The following is an 18,489-nucleotide window of genomic DNA, read 5'->3' on the forward strand; positions in this document are numbered from 1 at the left end:
ACGTGGTGAAAGAACCAAGAAAAGGGGACACGCAACCGCTAATTACAGTTTGTAAATGCCTATTATTCCAGGGTCCGTTATATTTTCTCTTTTTCTCGTTGACAAAACATTTTACTTCTCTTTACTATTGTTCTTTTCTCTTTCTTTTTCTTTTTTCTATTATTTTTTTCTTTTTTCTTTCTTTTTTTCTCAGTTATTTTTATTTCTTGACATATTTAATTCCAATAGCAGATATCGGAGTTACATTCTATTGCCTTGAGACAATTGTTACTTTTGGGTCAGCTTCTATACATTTCTTTGTATTGACCAAATGCGTCGACTTGAAACAATTGTTTGAAGGCAATAGAGTGTAACTTCGATATTTGCTATAAATTCATGACTTCTTTTCCAACCCTTTATTTAATTTCCTTTGTGCCGTTTTTACTAGCGTTCCACGAAACATTGTATACCATTACCGACGTCCAAAGTACGGGATCGTTATGTGCACAATGCGGCTTGTAGAATCTTGGAGGTTGTTTTGATCTCTTGTTTTCTGGTTTCATGTCGTAGAAATAGTCAAATACAATAGTTTGAGGACTTATTTTGACATGTTTTGACTTAGCATCCGCTAGTTGCCCCTCAGTCAACCGCTTCTTTGCCCCCCAGTCAACTCCAAAAAAGTCACGTGATTTATAGCAAGCAAATGACACGCGACATCGTTGATGGGGTATACCTTAAATTGACGCGAAATTTGGCGCAAGGTATGCTAATCAAATTCGTAAAAACAGACCGGATTCGTTATTGAATGCGTTAAGTGAAAGTCACAGTCAAACACGCATCAAAAATTCGAAAACTAAAGAATACTGAACGTGAACCGGTTCGTTTTCAATAATATGCAGATCCGGAATATTTTACTTTTGGCACAGCGTGCATCTTCATGCGTCACTCGCCTAACTGATTTCTCTAGTCCCCTCAGCAGCTAATCAACATTACCGGGATAGAAGGACGTGTAGTAGCTATACTAGGGGGTTTTGGAAGGAGGGAAGGTAGTTCAACCGAGGTGAACAAATCGGCGCCGGTGGCTCAACTTTTATCATACCCTGCACTTTTCACTTGCAGAAAATCCCAGTTAAAAATAAATCAAAGCATTTCCAGTGTTATCATGACTAGCTCTTACAGCCGCATAAGTATAGAGAGGAGGTGGCTGAGCTCTCGCCGCTAATTTTGTTAACATATGGCTAAAGCTGTTTAAATATTTCAAGAAATTAAGTTGACACAGCTGTATTCTAATTTATATTTTGAAATTACTCATTTGTCGTGTCGTCAACATATGAATGATGATGTCTCCTATATTCTGTCTAGCTAGCCCCCCCCCCCCCCCCCCCCTCCAATTTCGCAGCAAAAATACCTGATTTCTTGGAAACAAATAGCCAATGATTTCTTAAAGTTTCACGTTGGAATTTCTTCGAAAACAAATGAGCTTCATTTGTTTAATATATATAAGTATGAACAGTGAACATTCATTATAAAATATACAATTATGAAGTAACTGCTGATCGCTGATTGGTTGTGTGGGTGTTGAATAATTCCTATAATTATGCAACTGAGTCTATTAACCAGGTGGTCCATTAGAGACTTGAGTCACTTCGTTTCTCTCCTTGGGTAAGCGAAGTTCTGTCTTCAGCGAGCAAGAAGATGAAGTGTTACACTAAAGTCATCTGGCTTCTACTCCTTTGCTGTGTTACACTCGCTCATGCAAGTGAGTAAACTAGTTAAACCCTAAAAACCTACTTTATCAATTGCTACTAAACTAGTTCAACCCCTAAAAATGAGCCTACTTTACATATTGCTACCAAATACATCAACAATTACATTAACGATGTCACTGAAATATTCAAAATTTATTACCTCCACGTACGTATGCACGTGTACAGTTTTTGTTTTGTTATCAAGCCGCTACGTGTTGTTATCAAAGGTACGTGTTGTTCCATGCGGGGATCCTTTACCCCGGTGTCCAGTTAAGTTCCTGTTTCAAAATAAGCACTTTGCATGAACTATTTTTAAACTTGACTTGACAAATAACGCGCACTGCATTTATATGTAGAAGTGATAGAAGAAATATAGTGAAATATTCGATCGTTTTTGCGTGAAATGAATGGATACAAATGGAAGATTATATATTTTCGCAATTGTAATTATGCAACAAAAAGGCATTTTGCTTTAGATGGCTTCGAAAGAAAGCTACATTTTGCGCATAGATTTAAGAGATATTGTTTTCCGTGACTCTGCTAGCTTCGAGGGATTTTCTTCGGGTTCTCTAGTTTTCCTAGCTCCCTCTTTCAAAAATAAACTTCTAAATCCCAATTCCATCTTTGGGCTTTCACCTAGTGTTATTGAGCCTAGCGTTGTTGTGATTGTCCAACGCTGTCACGGATACAACAGCCAAATGAGTAGATTATATTTTTATATGCATGCGTTTCTCCACAAATCAATTAATGATCTCAAAACCAGGTGCAACTAACAAAGTTTACATAATATTTCCTATATTTTTTCTTGTGTAAATATAAAGAACTATTTATCATGGATCAAAGGAAATATAGTTTTGTAGAACGTTCGCCTTTCTCGAATGGTTGTTCTGGTATGCCGCGGAACTGTTGCTATAGAATAATGATAAAGATTTTTGAATATCAATAAGGGGTATGCATATACCAACCCACCAACCAACCAGCCCACCAGCCCACCAACCCACCAACCCACCAACCCACCAACCCACCAACCCACCAGCCCACCAACCCACCAGCCCACCAACCCACCAACCCACCAACCCACCAACCCACCAACCCACCAACCCACCAACCCACCAACCCACCAACCCACCAACCCACCAACCCACCAACCCACCAACCCACCAACCCACCAACCCACCAACCCACCAACCCACCAACCCACCAACCCACCAACCCACCAACTGTCATCTATATATTTCTTTTCCTGTCCAGGGTCCTACAAAGTGGTGATTTTGACTGGTTTTTACGATGCAAATGGATGGATTGAAGTACGAGTACTCGGTGATAAAGGAGCAACAGCTTCTCATGCCTTTGTTCCGCCAGGAAACGTTTTTAAGAAAGTTAGGTATGTTACTTTAAAATATCAAGATTTGGACGATCGTACATAAGTAATTATTGTATAAAAACGAACTCTGTTAAACTTTTCAAAGTCAACGAAAGATAATAAGATCACAAAATAGAAAATAGCACTCTAGTAAGAATGCAACTTATTTCCACGCTTCCAAACACCGTTGATATTGTTGTTGATGATGTTGTTGTTGTTGTTGTTTTTTTCAGTAAATACCGCACTTCCATATCGAACGCGGTTGATGTTGGCAAATTGACCGGCGTATCAATATATTTTCATTCTACTGGGTCGTCATATTCAATTGATATAAATAAGGTGAATAATTAGTAGATCATTGACCGTGCACTCAGCTCTCACGGCCTCTGCTTTATATTATTTCTTGGCCTCGAAATCACATGTGGGTAGAGTTTAGAAGGGTTTGTGAGGTATTTCACTCGATTCGAGGTTGGTTCTCCGGTTTTCCTATCCGCAAAACCGAACAAGCTAAATTCCAAATTGGATCTTTTAGTTAGCCATGCCCCGACTTTGATCAGCCCAGAGGTTGTATCAGGGTTCGATCTGTGAGTTAGCCATGCCCCGACTTTGATCAGCCCAGAGGTTGCTTCAGGGTTCGATCTGTGAGTTAGCCATGCCCTGACTTTGATCAGCCCAGAGGTTGCTTCAGGGAATCGATAACATTCAAAGGTTTTTTTTATATAACTCGATCTTTGCGCGATAGAAGACCACCTCCTTCTGATTCAATCGTTTTTCTATTGAAGGTCGTGGTCGTCTCCAATGGCCTCTTGTCCTCGTTTTTGAACTACTACAATAACATCCCTCCTGGCAAATGGATTCTCATCGGAGGCAAGTGCAACGCCAGCTTTTATAGTGAACAGTATATAAATGTTGACTTTACGTACGATAGGAAACCGATACATTAATATATTATATTATTTGATTTAATTTGATTTTAGGGAAATGTCCTTTGGGGTTCGAATTAGGACCAGATGGAAATTGCGTAGGTAAGGAAAAGATGAACTGAATGACTAGTATCTGGAAATGGTAGGTCTGCTGATATAAAGGGCACGAAGAGGATGGGATAGGATGGCATGGAATGAGATGAGATGAGATGAAATGAGATCGGATGGGTTGGAAAAGAATGGGATAGGATGGCATGGAATGAGATGAGATGAGATAAAATGAGATCGGATGGGTTGGAAAAGAATGGGATAGGATGACATGGAATGAGACGAGATGAGATAAAATGAGATCGGATGGGTTGGAAAAGAATGGGATAGGATGGCATGGAATGAGATGAGATGGAATGAGATCGGATGGGTTGAAAAAGAATGGGATAGGATGACATGGAATGAGATGAGATGAGATAAAATGAGATCGGATGGGTTGGAAAAGAATGGGATAGGATGGCATGGAATGAGATGAGATGGAATGAGATCGGATGGGTTGGAAAAGAATGGGATAGAAATGACATGGAATGAGATGCAGGTGAAGTGAAATGAAATATAAGAGTGAATGAGATAAATAAACTAATTTTTAGTTGGGATGGGACGGGATACTATGCTTGGGAAGGGATGGGATAGGAAAGGATAGGATAGGAGGGTGTACTGATCAAACTCCGGCCTGTCTAGATCCTCATATTATTGCGTTCTAACAATATTTTTTTTCCTTCAGACAAAGACGAGTGCAAAACAATGTGTAATGGAAAACTGGCAAAATGCACCAATACGGTTGGCTATTATAAATGTGAATGCCCTGAAGGATATAGACTTCATAATTGGAAAGACTGCGAAGGTACAGGGAGCTTTACTAGAGAAAACAAAATGTTTTGCTGTTGTTGCTGTTGTTGTTAATCTTCTTTGCACATGGAATCAATTGACAAGCATAGCCCATTGAGTAAAGAGAGAGAGAGACGACGTGGCTTTTACGTTGAGTACTGCAGAAATATATTTTAAAAAGTTACAAATTAAGTTACAAATTAGAAAGCTTTATATTATGAAAAGCACTGCTTTATAGCAACTCAACCATTAACATCAGATGAAGGTGCGGACACACGATGCGATGTTGCATGCGACGTCCAAGAAGCCTACTTAATTTTGCAACTTTACATACCACAGGTACGACGTCCCATAATCATGCAACATCGCACCGTGTGACACCCAAAAGCAGGCTTTTTCTGCAAAGTTGCATGTAATATCACAACTTGTGTCAGCACCTTTAGGCTCTTGCTTTTTGTTTCAGATGTTAACGAATGCCTCTACTCAAACGTATGCAAGGAGTACTGCTTTAACACTCAGGGCTCATACAAATGCGGGTGCCGTAGCGGATACAAGGTCGTAAATGGGACAAAGTGCGCTGGTACGTGTAGAAGAATTACAATTAATTTCTAATTTAGTACCGATCGAATATTAAATACGTAGATAAAGAGTTTTGTCCATACTTAATAATCAGGCAATGAAAGTATTTTTCAATGACGTTCAATTCACAAATACGTACATTCAGAGAATTCATGTTAAACTGGGTACGACGAATAATGATAATTAGGATATTCTGACAAAGTACGACATAACAAGATACATGTTTCAGTTTTTCACTCAAAGGGAAATAGGTCGAATCTTTTGCGATTATCTGGAGAAATTACAAATACTGATAGTACATACCGCATTCAAGTTAATATAGTGCAATAAACCAGAAGTACAATAACAAAAAGATATCATTATGGCACTGCGGTAGAGTGCACCTTCAGTGCACCGTGACTATGAATTCGAAATAATAAAGTTTTATATTTAGCAAGTAAGGACAAAATTTAACTAGCTAAGTTTTGCGAGTGTGGCCACAGTCCAGAAATTGAAGAACTGAAAAGGTTAGAACCCGCATCAAGTAACGTTTGTTATTTGCCGAAATCGATCGCTAGTGACTTTTAAAATTTTGCAAGTAAGAACAAAACTTACTAGCAAGGTTTTGCTAGTGGGGTTAAAAGTTAATTTCGCGCCCTGCCCTGTAATTATAGCCTAGAATGATTTGTTGTTGTTGTTGAGTACATTGGGCATAGTAATGCAAGCAAGATAGCGGCATTGCTAGGAGCCCCGCCATAAAGTCACCATACACACATAGAAACAAATAATGAAACGCGTTAGTAAATATGGTCACTTTCTTTGCTGTGAAAGATATCGACGAGTGTCAAGAAGGAAGCCACAATTGTGACAGTGAGTCGACTTACTGTAGCAACGTCGTAGGAGGATTCTACTGCTACTGTAATCCTGGCTATCAACGCGTCAACAGAACTCATTGTGAAGGTGTGTGGTTACGCCCAAGAAAGATGCGCTCTCGGCTGTCCGTTGCAAAGTCAGTCAGGACAAATGAGCGCGCAGTTTCTGGGACCAAAAAAAGATCATATTTTTAGTACCAAGTGATAACGTTAAAATATACGCATAAACTAGTCTCTTATATTTTCCAATCTTAGTGCCCCTTAAACATACTAATTTGATTTCTATCGAGTAAACGGGAAAAAAACTAGACTTGCTTTCGTATAGTCTCCCCCGCAGTTGTTCTTAGTGTCATCTTAGTGTCACACAACTCTCCCTCCCCACTTGCGTGACGACACTAACATCGAGCGGCTGTGGGGGACACTAGCTTTCATACGTACCATTTTTTTCTCGATCGTCGGGGGTATTGAACAATATGATCGCATGTAAGCTTATTAGTTCAGTGTATTCAGTTTACACGTCAATGATTTACAACCTTAGTATTTTCATTGGTTTAGTTCATTACTGCGGAGGTTTGTCTCATTACTCAAACAAGAAAACAAAACTCGTCCCTTCGCGTTGCTCGATGGAAAAAGCAAACAGATTCAAGGATAGCTGTACTATGGTCTGTAAGTATGGCTACGAAATGAGGGATCCTACTCAGATTACGGTCACCTGTGGAGACCATGGACTTTGGAAAGGAGGCTTTAGTTATTGTAGAGGTAAGGTATCTTGTATGATTGCTGGTAATGGTTTCACATTTACCATTAAACCAGAGTCGCGTTGAATGAATCTTTTTTACTTCTCTTCTCCCTTCCTTGCTCCTCTCACTCAAGCGTGTTCTGTGCTATTCTCCAGAGTTGCGCTTAATGAATCCTTTTTACTTCTCCGTCTTCCCCCTTCCTTTAAATTTCTCCTCCCACTGAAGCGTGGTCTGTGCTCTTCCCCTTATGGAGAGCATAGAGCGAGGGAGCGAGGGAGCAGAGAGCAGAGAGCAGAGAGCAGAGAGCAGAGAGCAGAGAGCAGAGAGCAGAGAGCAGAGAGCAGAGAGCAGAGAGCACCAGATAAAAAAATGTCATTCCATTTTAGGAGTCAAGTGCCCTCCAGTATCGTCTCCTCCAAATGCAACTACTTACCCATCTAGTTGCTTAACTGAGGGTGGTCGCCATGACTCCGGCAGTAATTGTTACCAATACTGTGACAGTGGATATCAAAAGATAAGCGGAGGAACCCTGGTATGTCAAGCCAATGGGACGTGGTCTGGCTCTCCAGCAAAGTGCAAAAAGGTTTATCCTGGTAAGAAACTCATTATCTTCATATCATCTTTCGTTTATTCAGAGCTTCCATCTTTCTTTTTGATTCCTCAGCTCCTCAGATCACGTGCCCTTCATGGATCGATGTCATTCTTCCGCCGGGGAAGAACACCACTTCTCTTGGATCCAAATGGAAACTACCCACGTCTAATGTAAACAATCTCACTGTCTCCCCTTCTTGGGCAAACCAGTTCTCTCAATTCCCTTATGGCAGAACTCGAATCACATGGACAGCAACAAACCCGGAAGGCTTAACTGATACCTGCATTCTTTATGTTGAAGTTAAAGGTAAGTGTAGATGCAAGGCATCATTACTCATGTCCTCATGTCTACTCAGTCTTGTGTATATTCAGTCTTATATTATCGAGTAGTTTTTTTCCATTTGAGTACTTGACTTTTTATAGGTATGTAGCTTCTTTTCTTGTTTGCTTGCTTGGAGATTTTGTAACTGGGTTGTTGCACATAAATAAGAAAAGTCCTTTCCTCCTTCCTTCCGTGACCCATCGTATTTCTTATCAAAACATGCAACCTGGTTCTTGTTGCAACAATTTAATTTGACCTGCAATTGAACGAGAAGTCACGGGTTCTCCCGAATTCAGCCTGAGGCTTGGATTGTTATCCAAGAAAAATAGCTTGATGACAAACTGACAACTCTAAATCCTAATGTACTGGAAATACTTTATCTTTCTTTTAAATTTTGCTGCCATTATATTTCTTCTGATAGACGAAGAGCCTCCCAAAGTGACCTTCTGCCCTGGACCAACGATCTTCCAAGCAGCCTACACACCCAAGGTCTTTGTCAAATATAAAAGACCTACGTTTACAGATAATGTTGGAGTAGCAAGTGTGACTCCAGAATACAAGGGAGGGCTTGAGGTTGCACGTGGACCGCGATACAATCAGTATTACACTGCATCAGACAAGGCAGGAAACAGGGTGTCTTGCAAGTTTGAAATAATTGCAGGAGGTAAGTGAATTTCAATAGACCAATCCCGGCTCCTATGCTTTAGTGTCCAGCCAAACAATGGGTAGTTTTCTCAATGGAATACAGAATATCCAGCATAGACCAATCCCCGCTATGCTTTAGTGTCCAGCCAAACAATGGGTAGTTTTCTCGACATGGAATACAGAATATCCAACATAGACCAATCCCCGCTATGCTTTAGTGTCCAGCCAAACAATGGGTAGTTTTCTCAATGGAATACAGAATATCCAGCATAGACCAATCCCCGCTATGCTTTAGTGTTGTCCAGCCAAACAATGGGTAGTTTTCTCGACATGGAATACAGAATATCCAGCATAGACCAATCCCCGCTATGCTTTAGTGTTGTCCAGCCAAACAATGGGTAGTTTTCTCAATGGAATACAGAATATCCAGCATTAACCAATCCCCGCTATGCTTTAGTGTCCAGCCAAACAATGGGTAGTTTTCTCGACATGGAATACAGAATGTCCGACCAACAAATTCAAGTAGTTAATTTTAGTCGTTATTCATGTTTTTCTCAATGTAGTACCTTTAGAATGTTGAATGTGAATTTCCAGCAATCGGTGTCTGATTCATGCTGTATATCAAAAACACATTTAGCTTGTCCTACGTAGCAACAGTAACTAGGGAGATAGAACGATGAATGCGGGATCGGTGTATTTTTACACGTTGCAATTAGAGTAAGCATTTTTCGTATGACTGTGATCGGTGCCGTATGCAAGTCGTGCTGTAATGTTTTCTAAAGTTTTGAATGTCTGCTTTGTTTTTAACGAAATTTGATTGGTCTGTGGTATTAATTATGATCCATTCTTTTGCCTAGGATACAAATGCAGTTTGACTCCAGACGACAACCTTAGAAACTGGAAGATTGGGGATTTTGGCGGCAAAAATTACGCTCTCATTTTATGTCCTAGAAATACAACAACTTATGGAACGTATACTTTTTCAACTTGTACGGAATCTGTTGGCAAGTGGACACCAGTAGGAGACTGTGTGGGTGAGTTCTCTTTTGCCTGAGTAGCGACTTTCTCCTTTTTTTACGAGGTCGCTACGCATGCTCAGACTAGATTGCCTTTGAGAGTTTTAGAGCTTGCAGTATAGGCTTGCAGTATATCTTTATTTACGTTTTTTCCTCATTAGCATTAAAAAAATTTCAAGCTACAAGCAAAAAAAAAAAAAAAAAAACGACTCCAGAAATCGAAAGAGAATGTCTTATTTAGTAACTACTGAAAATTTGATAGTAATATGTTCAAAATTTTGGGAGTAAAATTTTTTTGGAAGTGGTATGATTTACAAAGAAATGTATGGTCGTGTGGCAAAAAAAAAAAAAAAAAAAATCGTATCGTTGTGACCTTCACTGATTGCGCCCATGCATAATGCAGTTAGAGCATGGTATGTAACAAGCAATATGCAAGATGCAACAAAACCTTCATCAAGAAATAGCTATATATGCAGACTTGATCAATAGAGTCTGAAAGCATTATAGCTGATATCTATGCTTGTGTTGCAAGCGTAAAGCAGGTTGAATTAGCTAGTTAAGAGATGTGAAGTATTGTTATATTAAAACCTAGCATGCTTATCTTAGCGTACATGAACAGATTCAGTTAAAAATTTCCTTTTTTCTCTTCAAGCTTTTATTGCTGCTAATAAAACTACAAAATGCCCTGAAGGATTTGGAAGATCACCCGCACTACACCAAGCTGGGCTTTGCTGTAAGTATATATCTATAAATGGGCCCGATTTATATATTAGAAGGAATTAGGATACCTAATGTAAAATGAAATAAAAGATTTAAGGATAATGGATATACTAGGTATCCTAATTCCTTAAATCTTTTATTTCATTTTACTTGATAATGCTGATGACAAAATTTCATCGAAACATCGTAATAGTCCCCTTCACAGTTCCCAGCGCCATCTTGAAAGGTAGCCGTGCCTTTGCATCGTAGCGAGACGAACGGTGAGCTTGCAATGATAATAGAGACATGTGAATATCTGTCCAAGGTGTTTGGTCTCTGTCATTCCAAGCTCACCGTTCGTCTCGCTTCGATGCAAGGGCACGGCTACCTTTCAAGATGACGCAGGGAACTGTGAAAGGGACTATTATATATATCGTATATCGTATATCGCTAAACAGCGTATTCAGTTCTGTTTAGAGTACTGAAACCAAGTATCGAGCTTTTCAAGCAGCACATTAGGAAGGGGTTTCTTCCTAGTGTACGTACTAAAAACCTAACTGATGATCTTTTCAGTACAATGTCCACTGGGGTACTATTACAAGGATATGAGTGGTAACGACACTTGTATTCAGTGTGCCGCAGGAACGTACCAGGACCAAAGAGGAAGCACCAGTTGTAAGGCGTGCCCACAAGGGACATCATCTCTTCAAGGGAATCGCGTGTGTAGGGGTGAGTAGGATTTTTGGCTCCAAGGAATAGACCTCTTTAACTTGACGTAATATTTCCCAATTTCAGGCCACGTGTCATTGTCTTGAGAATAAGTCTCTTTGTTTGAGTTGTATCCATATTCATGTGTCTTCTCATGCACAACTATTAAACAAAAAAATCTTGCTCTAGGAAATAATAACACGTGGTCTGAAATAGGCAAAGTTACGCCCACAGTAAAGAACTCGTTTTGGAGGACATAAGAATAGGTTTGCAATTCACATGAGATTGAAATTCTTTCGTTTTGTACTCCAATATAAACTCCACATACGAGGGGTCTATTTAGCTTTAAAAGTGGCATTAACTCTAGCTAAATATTTATTGGTACAAATTTTGATTGACAGCTTTGTGTCCACGTGGTACATTTTCCAAGGACGGCATGAGACCATTCTGTGCTCTGTGCCCCCAAGGTCAATATCAACCAAACGAAGGACAAACTAACTGTCTGGTCTGTCCGAGCAATAAATTCACCAACACTAAACTTGGGTCTTATTCGTGTGGAGGTAGGTCTGATAACGTTTGTTTGGACCAGAATGCTTAGCGTACTTTTTTGCACGTTATATAAATAGAAAGACAATCGGAGCAAATTAATGAATTATTTAAAGAAAGTTTGCAAGGGATTCTGGTCATAGTGGTAGTCTATGAAGCTTTTATGATACAAACGACTTATAGCAGGGCATTGCCAAGTATAAGCATTTCTTTCTTTAAAGATACCAATTGATAACGATTTTGTTAAGATAATAATGTCTTGTATCTTTTCTTTCTTTTTTTAAACAGATGTAGGACCTCCGACAATTTCTCAAGGTAAATTGCAATCTCGTACCCAGAGCCCTTATTTCTTACTGCGCATGCTCGACGAAATAATTGGGCTCTGGAAAACTCCAAACCGGAAGACCCAGATTCTGGGTTTCTCGCACATGCGCATTATGACAGACTAGGTAAATTCAAAATGGCGGACGATGTTCAACGAGCATGTGAATTTGCGCTTGGAAAATTAGGTTTTGAAGATGGTTTTCAGTTAAATTAACTCCGAAAATATCTATTGAATGGACATCAATACAATTTCCATTACAAAACCGGCAAAACTTTGAAAAATCCGGCCCTACAGGCTTTTTTGGTGTACTTAATTCGAGACGCCATCTTGTTTATTTTCCCTAGTACTATAATTCTTACTTCCGGTATCTTCCTTTGTTCTCGAGAACCAATCACAGCACAGGAAATATTGGAGTTTTCCAGAGCCCAATTATTTCGTCGAGCATGCGCAGTAAGAAATAAGGGCTCTGGGTACGAGATTGGGTAAATTGAAGTTTGAGTTAAATTCCTTGACATAGTAAGTCATACAGTAACGAAATAGTTCTTTGTTCGTTCAGATCTACCGGTGATAGAGCGTATGGTCAAACCTGATGTGTTGAACACAACGTCAGAGGCTGCTAATATATTCGAATGCTACATCAAGAACAACATCTACGATGCAGTCGCTGTTAAATGGGTGGTAGAGGACAATGGAATACCAGGTATGACGGACGGACGCACGGACGCACGGACGCACGGACGAACGCACGGACGGACGGGATAGCATGAATACAGACAGATGGCAGACGGGCAGATTAACAGATGCACAGAAAGACAGACAGTCAGACAGTCAGACAGTCAGACAGTCAGACAGTCAGACAGTCAGACAGTCAGACAGTCAGACAGACAGGCTGTGCAGACCTAATACCATATATGAGTAGAAGGTGTTGCGTTTGCTCTAGAAACATCTGCGCAAATGGTTAGACCTTCGCTGTTGATCTGGTGACCACATAAAATGACAGCCCCGCACCAGCCATTTATAAATATAAATCTTTCAATAAAATGAAGTTTCTTATTTTTATTTTCAGCGGATTTCCTTGGTATCATGAAACACGAAGAGATCAGCAACGCAGCCGGTAAACCAGTTGGTGCTCGACTGACTATAACCAGAACTGCATCATACAATGCTGAGGTCCAGTATGTTTGTACTGCCAGCAACCCAAATGGACAAACCAAAAACGAAGTCACCGTAAAGTCTGATCACTGAACCGGTAAATCTTGAAATAATCACTACGAGATAACGTTAAACCTCTAAGACAAAAAACGCGACATTAGCAGTCCAATCGAAAAACAGGGGGGAGGAATATGAAAAACGGACAAAAATGACAGACAGCCAGAAGAGACAGACACTGACTAGAAAAGACAGACAGATAAGAAAGCAGACAAAATTAAGCAGGCCACCTTGCCCACCACACCAAGCCATTATTTCACGAAAAACATCCTTATTTCGCGATTTTCTTTATTTCAAAAAAATTAATTAACTTACCCGCCGAGAGTTGCGAAATTTAATTGTCGCAAAATATACGACCTTCAAAAGCGTAGAAAAAAGCCTCGTCTAATAAGGTACCACAAAATACCTAGTCTCTGGATTGTTGCTGTAATCCTCTTTCGCCTCACAAAAAGAGCTGGATGTTGAGTTGTTTTATGAAATTACTCGACACTATTTGATTTTAAATTTAATATATATATTTTTATCTTGCAGTTGGCCATGATCATCTTTAGACAGCGAAGCTGACGTCATAGGTTAATGCTTTGCTATACATGTCATTTTGTCGTAATATTAAACCAAGACTATATACGAAAATAAAGCTCAGAGAAATGACTTGATGTCATTTAAACACACAACAAACCAAACCTAAAAACCTCTCGAGCCCGTCCGATCTTACGCAGCCTAGCCTTACTTTCTACTCTCCTGTACTATACACTAATGAATTGTCCTCCTAGACGGCATTACCTATTTGTACCAGTTAAAAGGACAAGCGGCTACTCTCACAAATGAATTGTCCTTCTAGTTGGTATGAAAAGTTCAATGCCGTGCCGCAACCGTGATGTTTCCTAGAATTTTGATTGGCTTTCTTTTCTCTTTATCAATGTGATTGGTCTAGCAGTACCGTGCCCTTGTCGTGACCGTGTCCGAGTCGTGTTCGTGACGTGTTTCGTGCATTTGATTTGATGAAGAGTTCGTGTCTTGCCGCGACCGTGATGTGTTTTAGATTTTTGATTTGCTGGGTCTTTGCCGTGGCCGTGTTCGTGCCGTGAGCTTTTCACAGTTATACGAAAACTGCACTACCTAGCGTCGATGATTGTACACGCTAATTAAGGTTTTCTATTACTTAAGCAGTTGTCGCTCTCGCTCTACCTTTCCAAATAAATGCTCCACATAGCAAATCAAGTTCCGATCAAACGGTTGCAAAAGTAATATCACATAACCTTCCCAGAGTCCCAGCTGCTTAAATACTAATAACTACAAAGTATGACATGCAAACGCAGCTATATCGATCATTGTACAAATAACTGCGGTATGAATGACTCGTGCTTTTAAATCTTATCTTATTTTTCTTTGGTTGGTTTGCAATAATATCGCATATCAAGAAGGAAAAATATCCAGGCATTGCTTTCTTGTTGGATAATGTAGCAAAAGAAAGCAAAGAAAATGATTTTATTAAATTCACACCCAATATGGCGGTAACGGTAAACCAGTTACAACTGAAAAATTCAGATGGGTGGTTTTATAACCCCATATCTCAACGTAACCCAATGTTTTTGCCTTGATTTCTGCGTTTGCACCCCGAAACGCCCTGTATTTTGCACTGTTTTTTTCTCATCGGAATTAGTTTTTGTTTTCTTTCATTACTTCTAATTAACAAATAAAGAAACACGCAATGTTTTCGTGACATTCATTTAGTCAATACAGCAGATTATGGTTTACTATTTGCTGAGTAATATCGATAACGCCTGTTTTGATATGTTTATCGAACGTTTTTTGTTTTACCCTGTGCAAATTAAAGGCAAAATGAAGTTTGCGCAGGATCCATTTCAATACGTCGGAAGTTTAGACAACTGAATGCTATAAAGCGTTCGCATCGCTTTATGATACGAGTTTGAGTATTAAGTCGCATTTGGAGTCTTTCTGCAACGACAATCGCAATGGTTTGGTCGAATACGTTCCTCTCGATTGGTTTCGTTTTTTTGGGATGTTTCTCGTTCCTCAAGTGTCAATCCGTCCGTAAGTATTCTATTATGATACTTAAACATATCTAGGAGGTTTTTTGTAATTTCTTTCCGAAGCCCACTTCCAATGGTGGAGATCCAGAATCTAGGTGGGATTACAACAATTTTTACTATCGGTCATGCGCAGTGAGTTTTGTACTTTCCTGCCATGCGCAGTGAGTCCTTTTCAATTATAATCCCTTTTTGTCCCTCCTTTTCACAGAACCCTTAATTGTTATTTATATTATCTTCTATCCATTGACATGATTTATTCCTCTTAGCTCGAGACATTAAATTTAGAAAATACGCAAATAGGAAGCGGCCATGTCTATAGACTCCACATTTTGATTTTCCAGAAAATGTTTGCAAGCCATTTGCGCCACCAAAGAATGGTGCAGCAAGATGCATCAATTTTGGCAAAGTCTTAGGTTGTACAGTAGCATGTAGAGACACTTATGATTTCGTCTACAAACCCGCTAATGCATACCGTTGTTTTAATGGAAAGTGGGATACTTGGTCACCAGCAAACGACCATGACCCAAGGGAACAATGGCCTGACTGCTCAAGTAAGTATGGCACTGGAAATTCTAATTTTGAATTTGAATCAGTTCATGAATTGAATTTGGGAGGTTTTTCAAGAAACGTAGCTTTTTACAATAGACCCTGTTTACCTTCGCCGTAATGTTTTCCTATTTCAGACCACGTGATGCCATTTCCTAAAGAGTCATTTCTTTGTCAAACAGTTGCGCATGATAAGACATGAATATGGATCCGACGAAAACGAAGATAATTTTACTCTCCAGTCCATTAACTATGCTCTCCAGGGAATGACACGTTGTCTGAAATGGGAAAACATTACGCTTTTAAAAACTTTCTCGTTTGGTAGAATCTGCCTTAAGTTCATTTACAGCTTATAGCACGGTTCTTGCGCCAGATTTTGATGCCGAGAGTAAAACCAGCTGTCGTTCTAAAATGAATGAGGGAGATTATATTATAGTATACAGTACAATCTTTTTTGTTTTTCTTTTCTTTCTCTTTTTTTATAGAAAGAACAAACCCGTCACAAGCAGCCATAAAAGCATTACCACAGTTCTATTTCAAGGGGGATTGTAATGATTGCAATGTACAGGCGCAACTAAAGAAAGACTTTGTGACTATTTTGTCCCCTCCAAATGCTCCTCCGTTCTTCTGCCACTTCAATCCACAGTGCAATGCTCAAAATACTATAGTTTACTGTGGAGCTGCGTGTGGAAAATAAAACGTAAGGCATGATCAAAGATCGGTGCAGAGTTGTTCTGAAATGCTATCTAGAAGTTCATCGGCCAGGAATTTTAGATTGAAATTAATACATAATTGTATGAAATAGCTAGAAAATGACATGTGTCTAATGATTGATCATATGAATAAATACGAAAAAAGGAATTTCATTCTCGTATAGGTTATCAATATCCTTGGAAAGATCGATCGAGTTGAGATCATCGGGGGGGGGATACTCCCCAAAATTTGGGTAGGGGTAGTGTTCCGCTGGGATTCTGAAAGGAGTACCCTGTTTATGACAAAAAAATATAATTTATTGCAAAGAGTTCCTGTTTCAATTATCATGTCATCTCGCGTATTGTTTTTTACGACCATAATAACCAGTTTCGGTCAATACGAAAGTAGAAACCCTGAATATGACAGGAAACTCAGAAAGAACTTGGAAGTTGCAGAGTGAAATTGCATACCCTGTTTATGACAAGAAGCTCGAAAAACCATACCCTGTTCAGCGGATCATCCCCATATAGTCCATATATGGGAGTATCCCCCTTCCCCCGGGTTTCGGACGTCTTCATGGTAAGCAAATATGTTGCAACTCGTCACATCAGTGCGCATGTTCTATTAGATGGTCAGCAGTCGGTCACCTAGGCTACCACGGACCTTTTCTGAGTTCAACGACTGAGGTGCATTCTGGTCTAGATAGGGTAGAACTATAAACTTGCATCAAGGATGTCTTTTTTGTTTGATTCACTTTGTTATGTGAGTAACAAAGTGAAGCAAACAAATGGTCTTGCGAATTTACCAACACATTGGAAAAATCCCAGGGTCCCGGGCCAGTCCGGGATCTACCAGGGGATTTGTCGGAAAAATATCCTGCTACGGGGAGAATGTCTTATTTGAACTGTTCCATCGATGCTGATAATCATTTTCAACGGGGAGCTTTTACAATTAATACTTTCCGTAGAAGATCGATAACCTGAATTACGAGCCGCTCAAAAAGCAGTAGAATTTAAAATCAATTTGTCACGCGTGTCGCAGTTAAGTTGGCACAGCTACAAGAACCGGCTGTAGATTTGATGTGCTATGACCCTAGTGCCTTCTGCTCTGAGATTTATCAAAAGTTTTCATTGCGCGGAAATGGTACTTAAGTAATGGTTTTTTTTTTTGGTGCAACAAAACTTTGGATGGATGTCAAATAATGATGTTTTGTCACTGTTTGCTGTGCATGTTCATGGTCAATAGCAAGGGTTTTTGTGGTAGTATTTAACATGACTTTCTAAATCCATCATTCCCCTTTCGTATTTACCCTGGTTTTTAGGGCTAGGCTCTCTTTCTCTCTTCCGTGCTTCTTGGCTCGACAATTGCCTTTGACCTCATGGTCCTTTGTTAAGCTGAGGAGGCGCAGGATCACAAGTAAACCAACACGTAAGCCGGATAACACTTCTCAGGGCTCCAGAGGTTCTATTTATCACATCAGGGTAGGATATATAACACAGATGCTAATTCTAGATAGTAAATAATTTTTTTGAACCCGCTAGCGGTGTATTTTTATTTATTTATTTAATGGTATTTTGTCATGAAAATAAAATAACATTGGCATTGTACTCACTCAAATTCACAAAAACAAGGGCTACAAAAATAGAGAAAAAAATAACGAAAATAAAATGTTTGAGGGGCCGGATCAGTGCTCTTTCGTATCCATCCACGCATTACATTGACTGCGTTTCCGGATGTCGTTTCCTTTAACTATCAGCACCGTATTTTATTACCGACCGTTTCCGGGTGCGAGATAATGGTTCAGAGAAGAAAAACCGAGATAATTTAAGTCTCCTTTTATTTTACTCGATATTGCTGGTTTACTACAGTTGAGACGTTTTAAAAAGATATCCCTGAGACAAGAGTTAGGGTTTCGAAAACTGGTTCTCAGTAGGGATCTGATCTTAGCACCCCTCCCCCCTATCCCCTCCCAAAGAAACTTGGAGTTGTCGATACTGGATTAGTTTTCTGTTCCGCAGCATTCAGAAACGAGAAAATTGTAGCAAACGCTTGGAAAGAAAACAAACAAATGTTACA

At 39.6% G+C, this 18,489-nt stretch overlaps 2 protein-coding genes across 2 annotated transcripts; both read left to right on the top strand.

Annotated features, from left to right (window-relative positions):
- Nucleotides 1–1,595: 1,595 nt before the first annotated feature.
- Nucleotides 1,596–13,771, top strand: LOC116290653 (uncharacterized). Its single transcript, XM_089038811.1, has 20 exons — nucleotides 1,596–1,738; nucleotides 2,979–3,111; nucleotides 3,324–3,429; nucleotides 3,873–3,957; nucleotides 4,068–4,115; nucleotides 4,786–4,905; nucleotides 5,353–5,469; nucleotides 6,279–6,407; nucleotides 6,875–7,078; nucleotides 7,446–7,652; nucleotides 7,724–7,957; nucleotides 8,394–8,636; nucleotides 9,475–9,651; nucleotides 10,286–10,366; nucleotides 10,906–11,061; nucleotides 11,442–11,600; nucleotides 11,875–11,901; nucleotides 12,468–12,611; nucleotides 12,978–13,160; nucleotides 13,652–13,771. Exons 1-19 carry the CDS (start codon nucleotides 1,675–1,677, stop codon nucleotides 13,154–13,156), a joined length of 2,613 nt encoding a protein of 870 aa, XP_088894937.1. The 5' UTR covers nucleotides 1,596–1,674; the 3' UTR covers nucleotides 13,157–13,160; nucleotides 13,652–13,771.
- Nucleotides 13,772–15,022: 1,251 nt separating this feature from the next.
- LOC116290644 (sushi, von Willebrand factor type A, EGF and pentraxin domain-containing protein 1) lies at nucleotides 15,023–16,586 on the top strand. Its single transcript, XM_031697728.2, has 3 exons — nucleotides 15,023–15,175; nucleotides 15,516–15,725; nucleotides 16,206–16,586. The coding sequence occupies exons 1-3, from the start codon at nucleotides 15,097–15,099 to the stop codon at nucleotides 16,415–16,417; spliced, it is 501 nt and encodes a 166-aa protein (XP_031553588.2). The 5' UTR covers nucleotides 15,023–15,096; the 3' UTR covers nucleotides 16,418–16,586.
- The last annotated feature ends 1,903 nt before the right edge of the window (nucleotides 16,587–18,489 follow it).

This window comes from Actinia tenebrosa, unplaced genomic scaffold, assembly GCF_029948245.1.
Source record: "Actinia tenebrosa isolate PJP-AT-01 unplaced genomic scaffold, QUT_ActTen_1.0 PGA_scaffold6__47_contigs__length_16458017, whole genome shotgun sequence".
NCBI lineage: Eukaryota > Metazoa > Cnidaria > Anthozoa > Actiniaria > Actiniidae > Actinia > Actinia tenebrosa.

Excerpts from the sequence above, each read along its gene's own strand:
- LOC116290644 (XM_031697728.2), top strand. The coding sequence starts at position 15,097 with ATGGTTTGGTCGAATACGTTCCTCTCGATTGGTTTCGTTTTTTTGGGA. Across the intron at positions 15,176-15,515 it reads CCTCAAGTGTCAATCCGTCC|AAAATGTTTGCAAGCCATTT; the intron begins GTAAGTATTCTA and ends TTGATTTTCCAG. Across the intron at positions 15,726-16,205 it reads ACAATGGCCTGACTGCTCAA|AAAGAACAAACCCGTCACAA; the intron begins GTAAGTATGGCA and ends CTTTTTTTATAG.
- LOC116290653 (XM_089038811.1), top strand. The coding sequence starts at position 1,675 with ATGAAGTGTTACACTAAAGTCATCTGGCTTCTACTCCTTTGCTGTGTT. Across the intron at positions 1,739-2,978 it reads TGTTACACTCGCTCATGCAA|GGTCCTACAAAGTGGTGATT; the intron begins GTGAGTAAACTA and ends TTTCCTGTCCAG. Across the intron at positions 5,470-6,278 it reads AAATGGGACAAAGTGCGCTG|ATATCGACGAGTGTCAAGAA; the intron begins GTACGTGTAGAA and ends TTGCTGTGAAAG.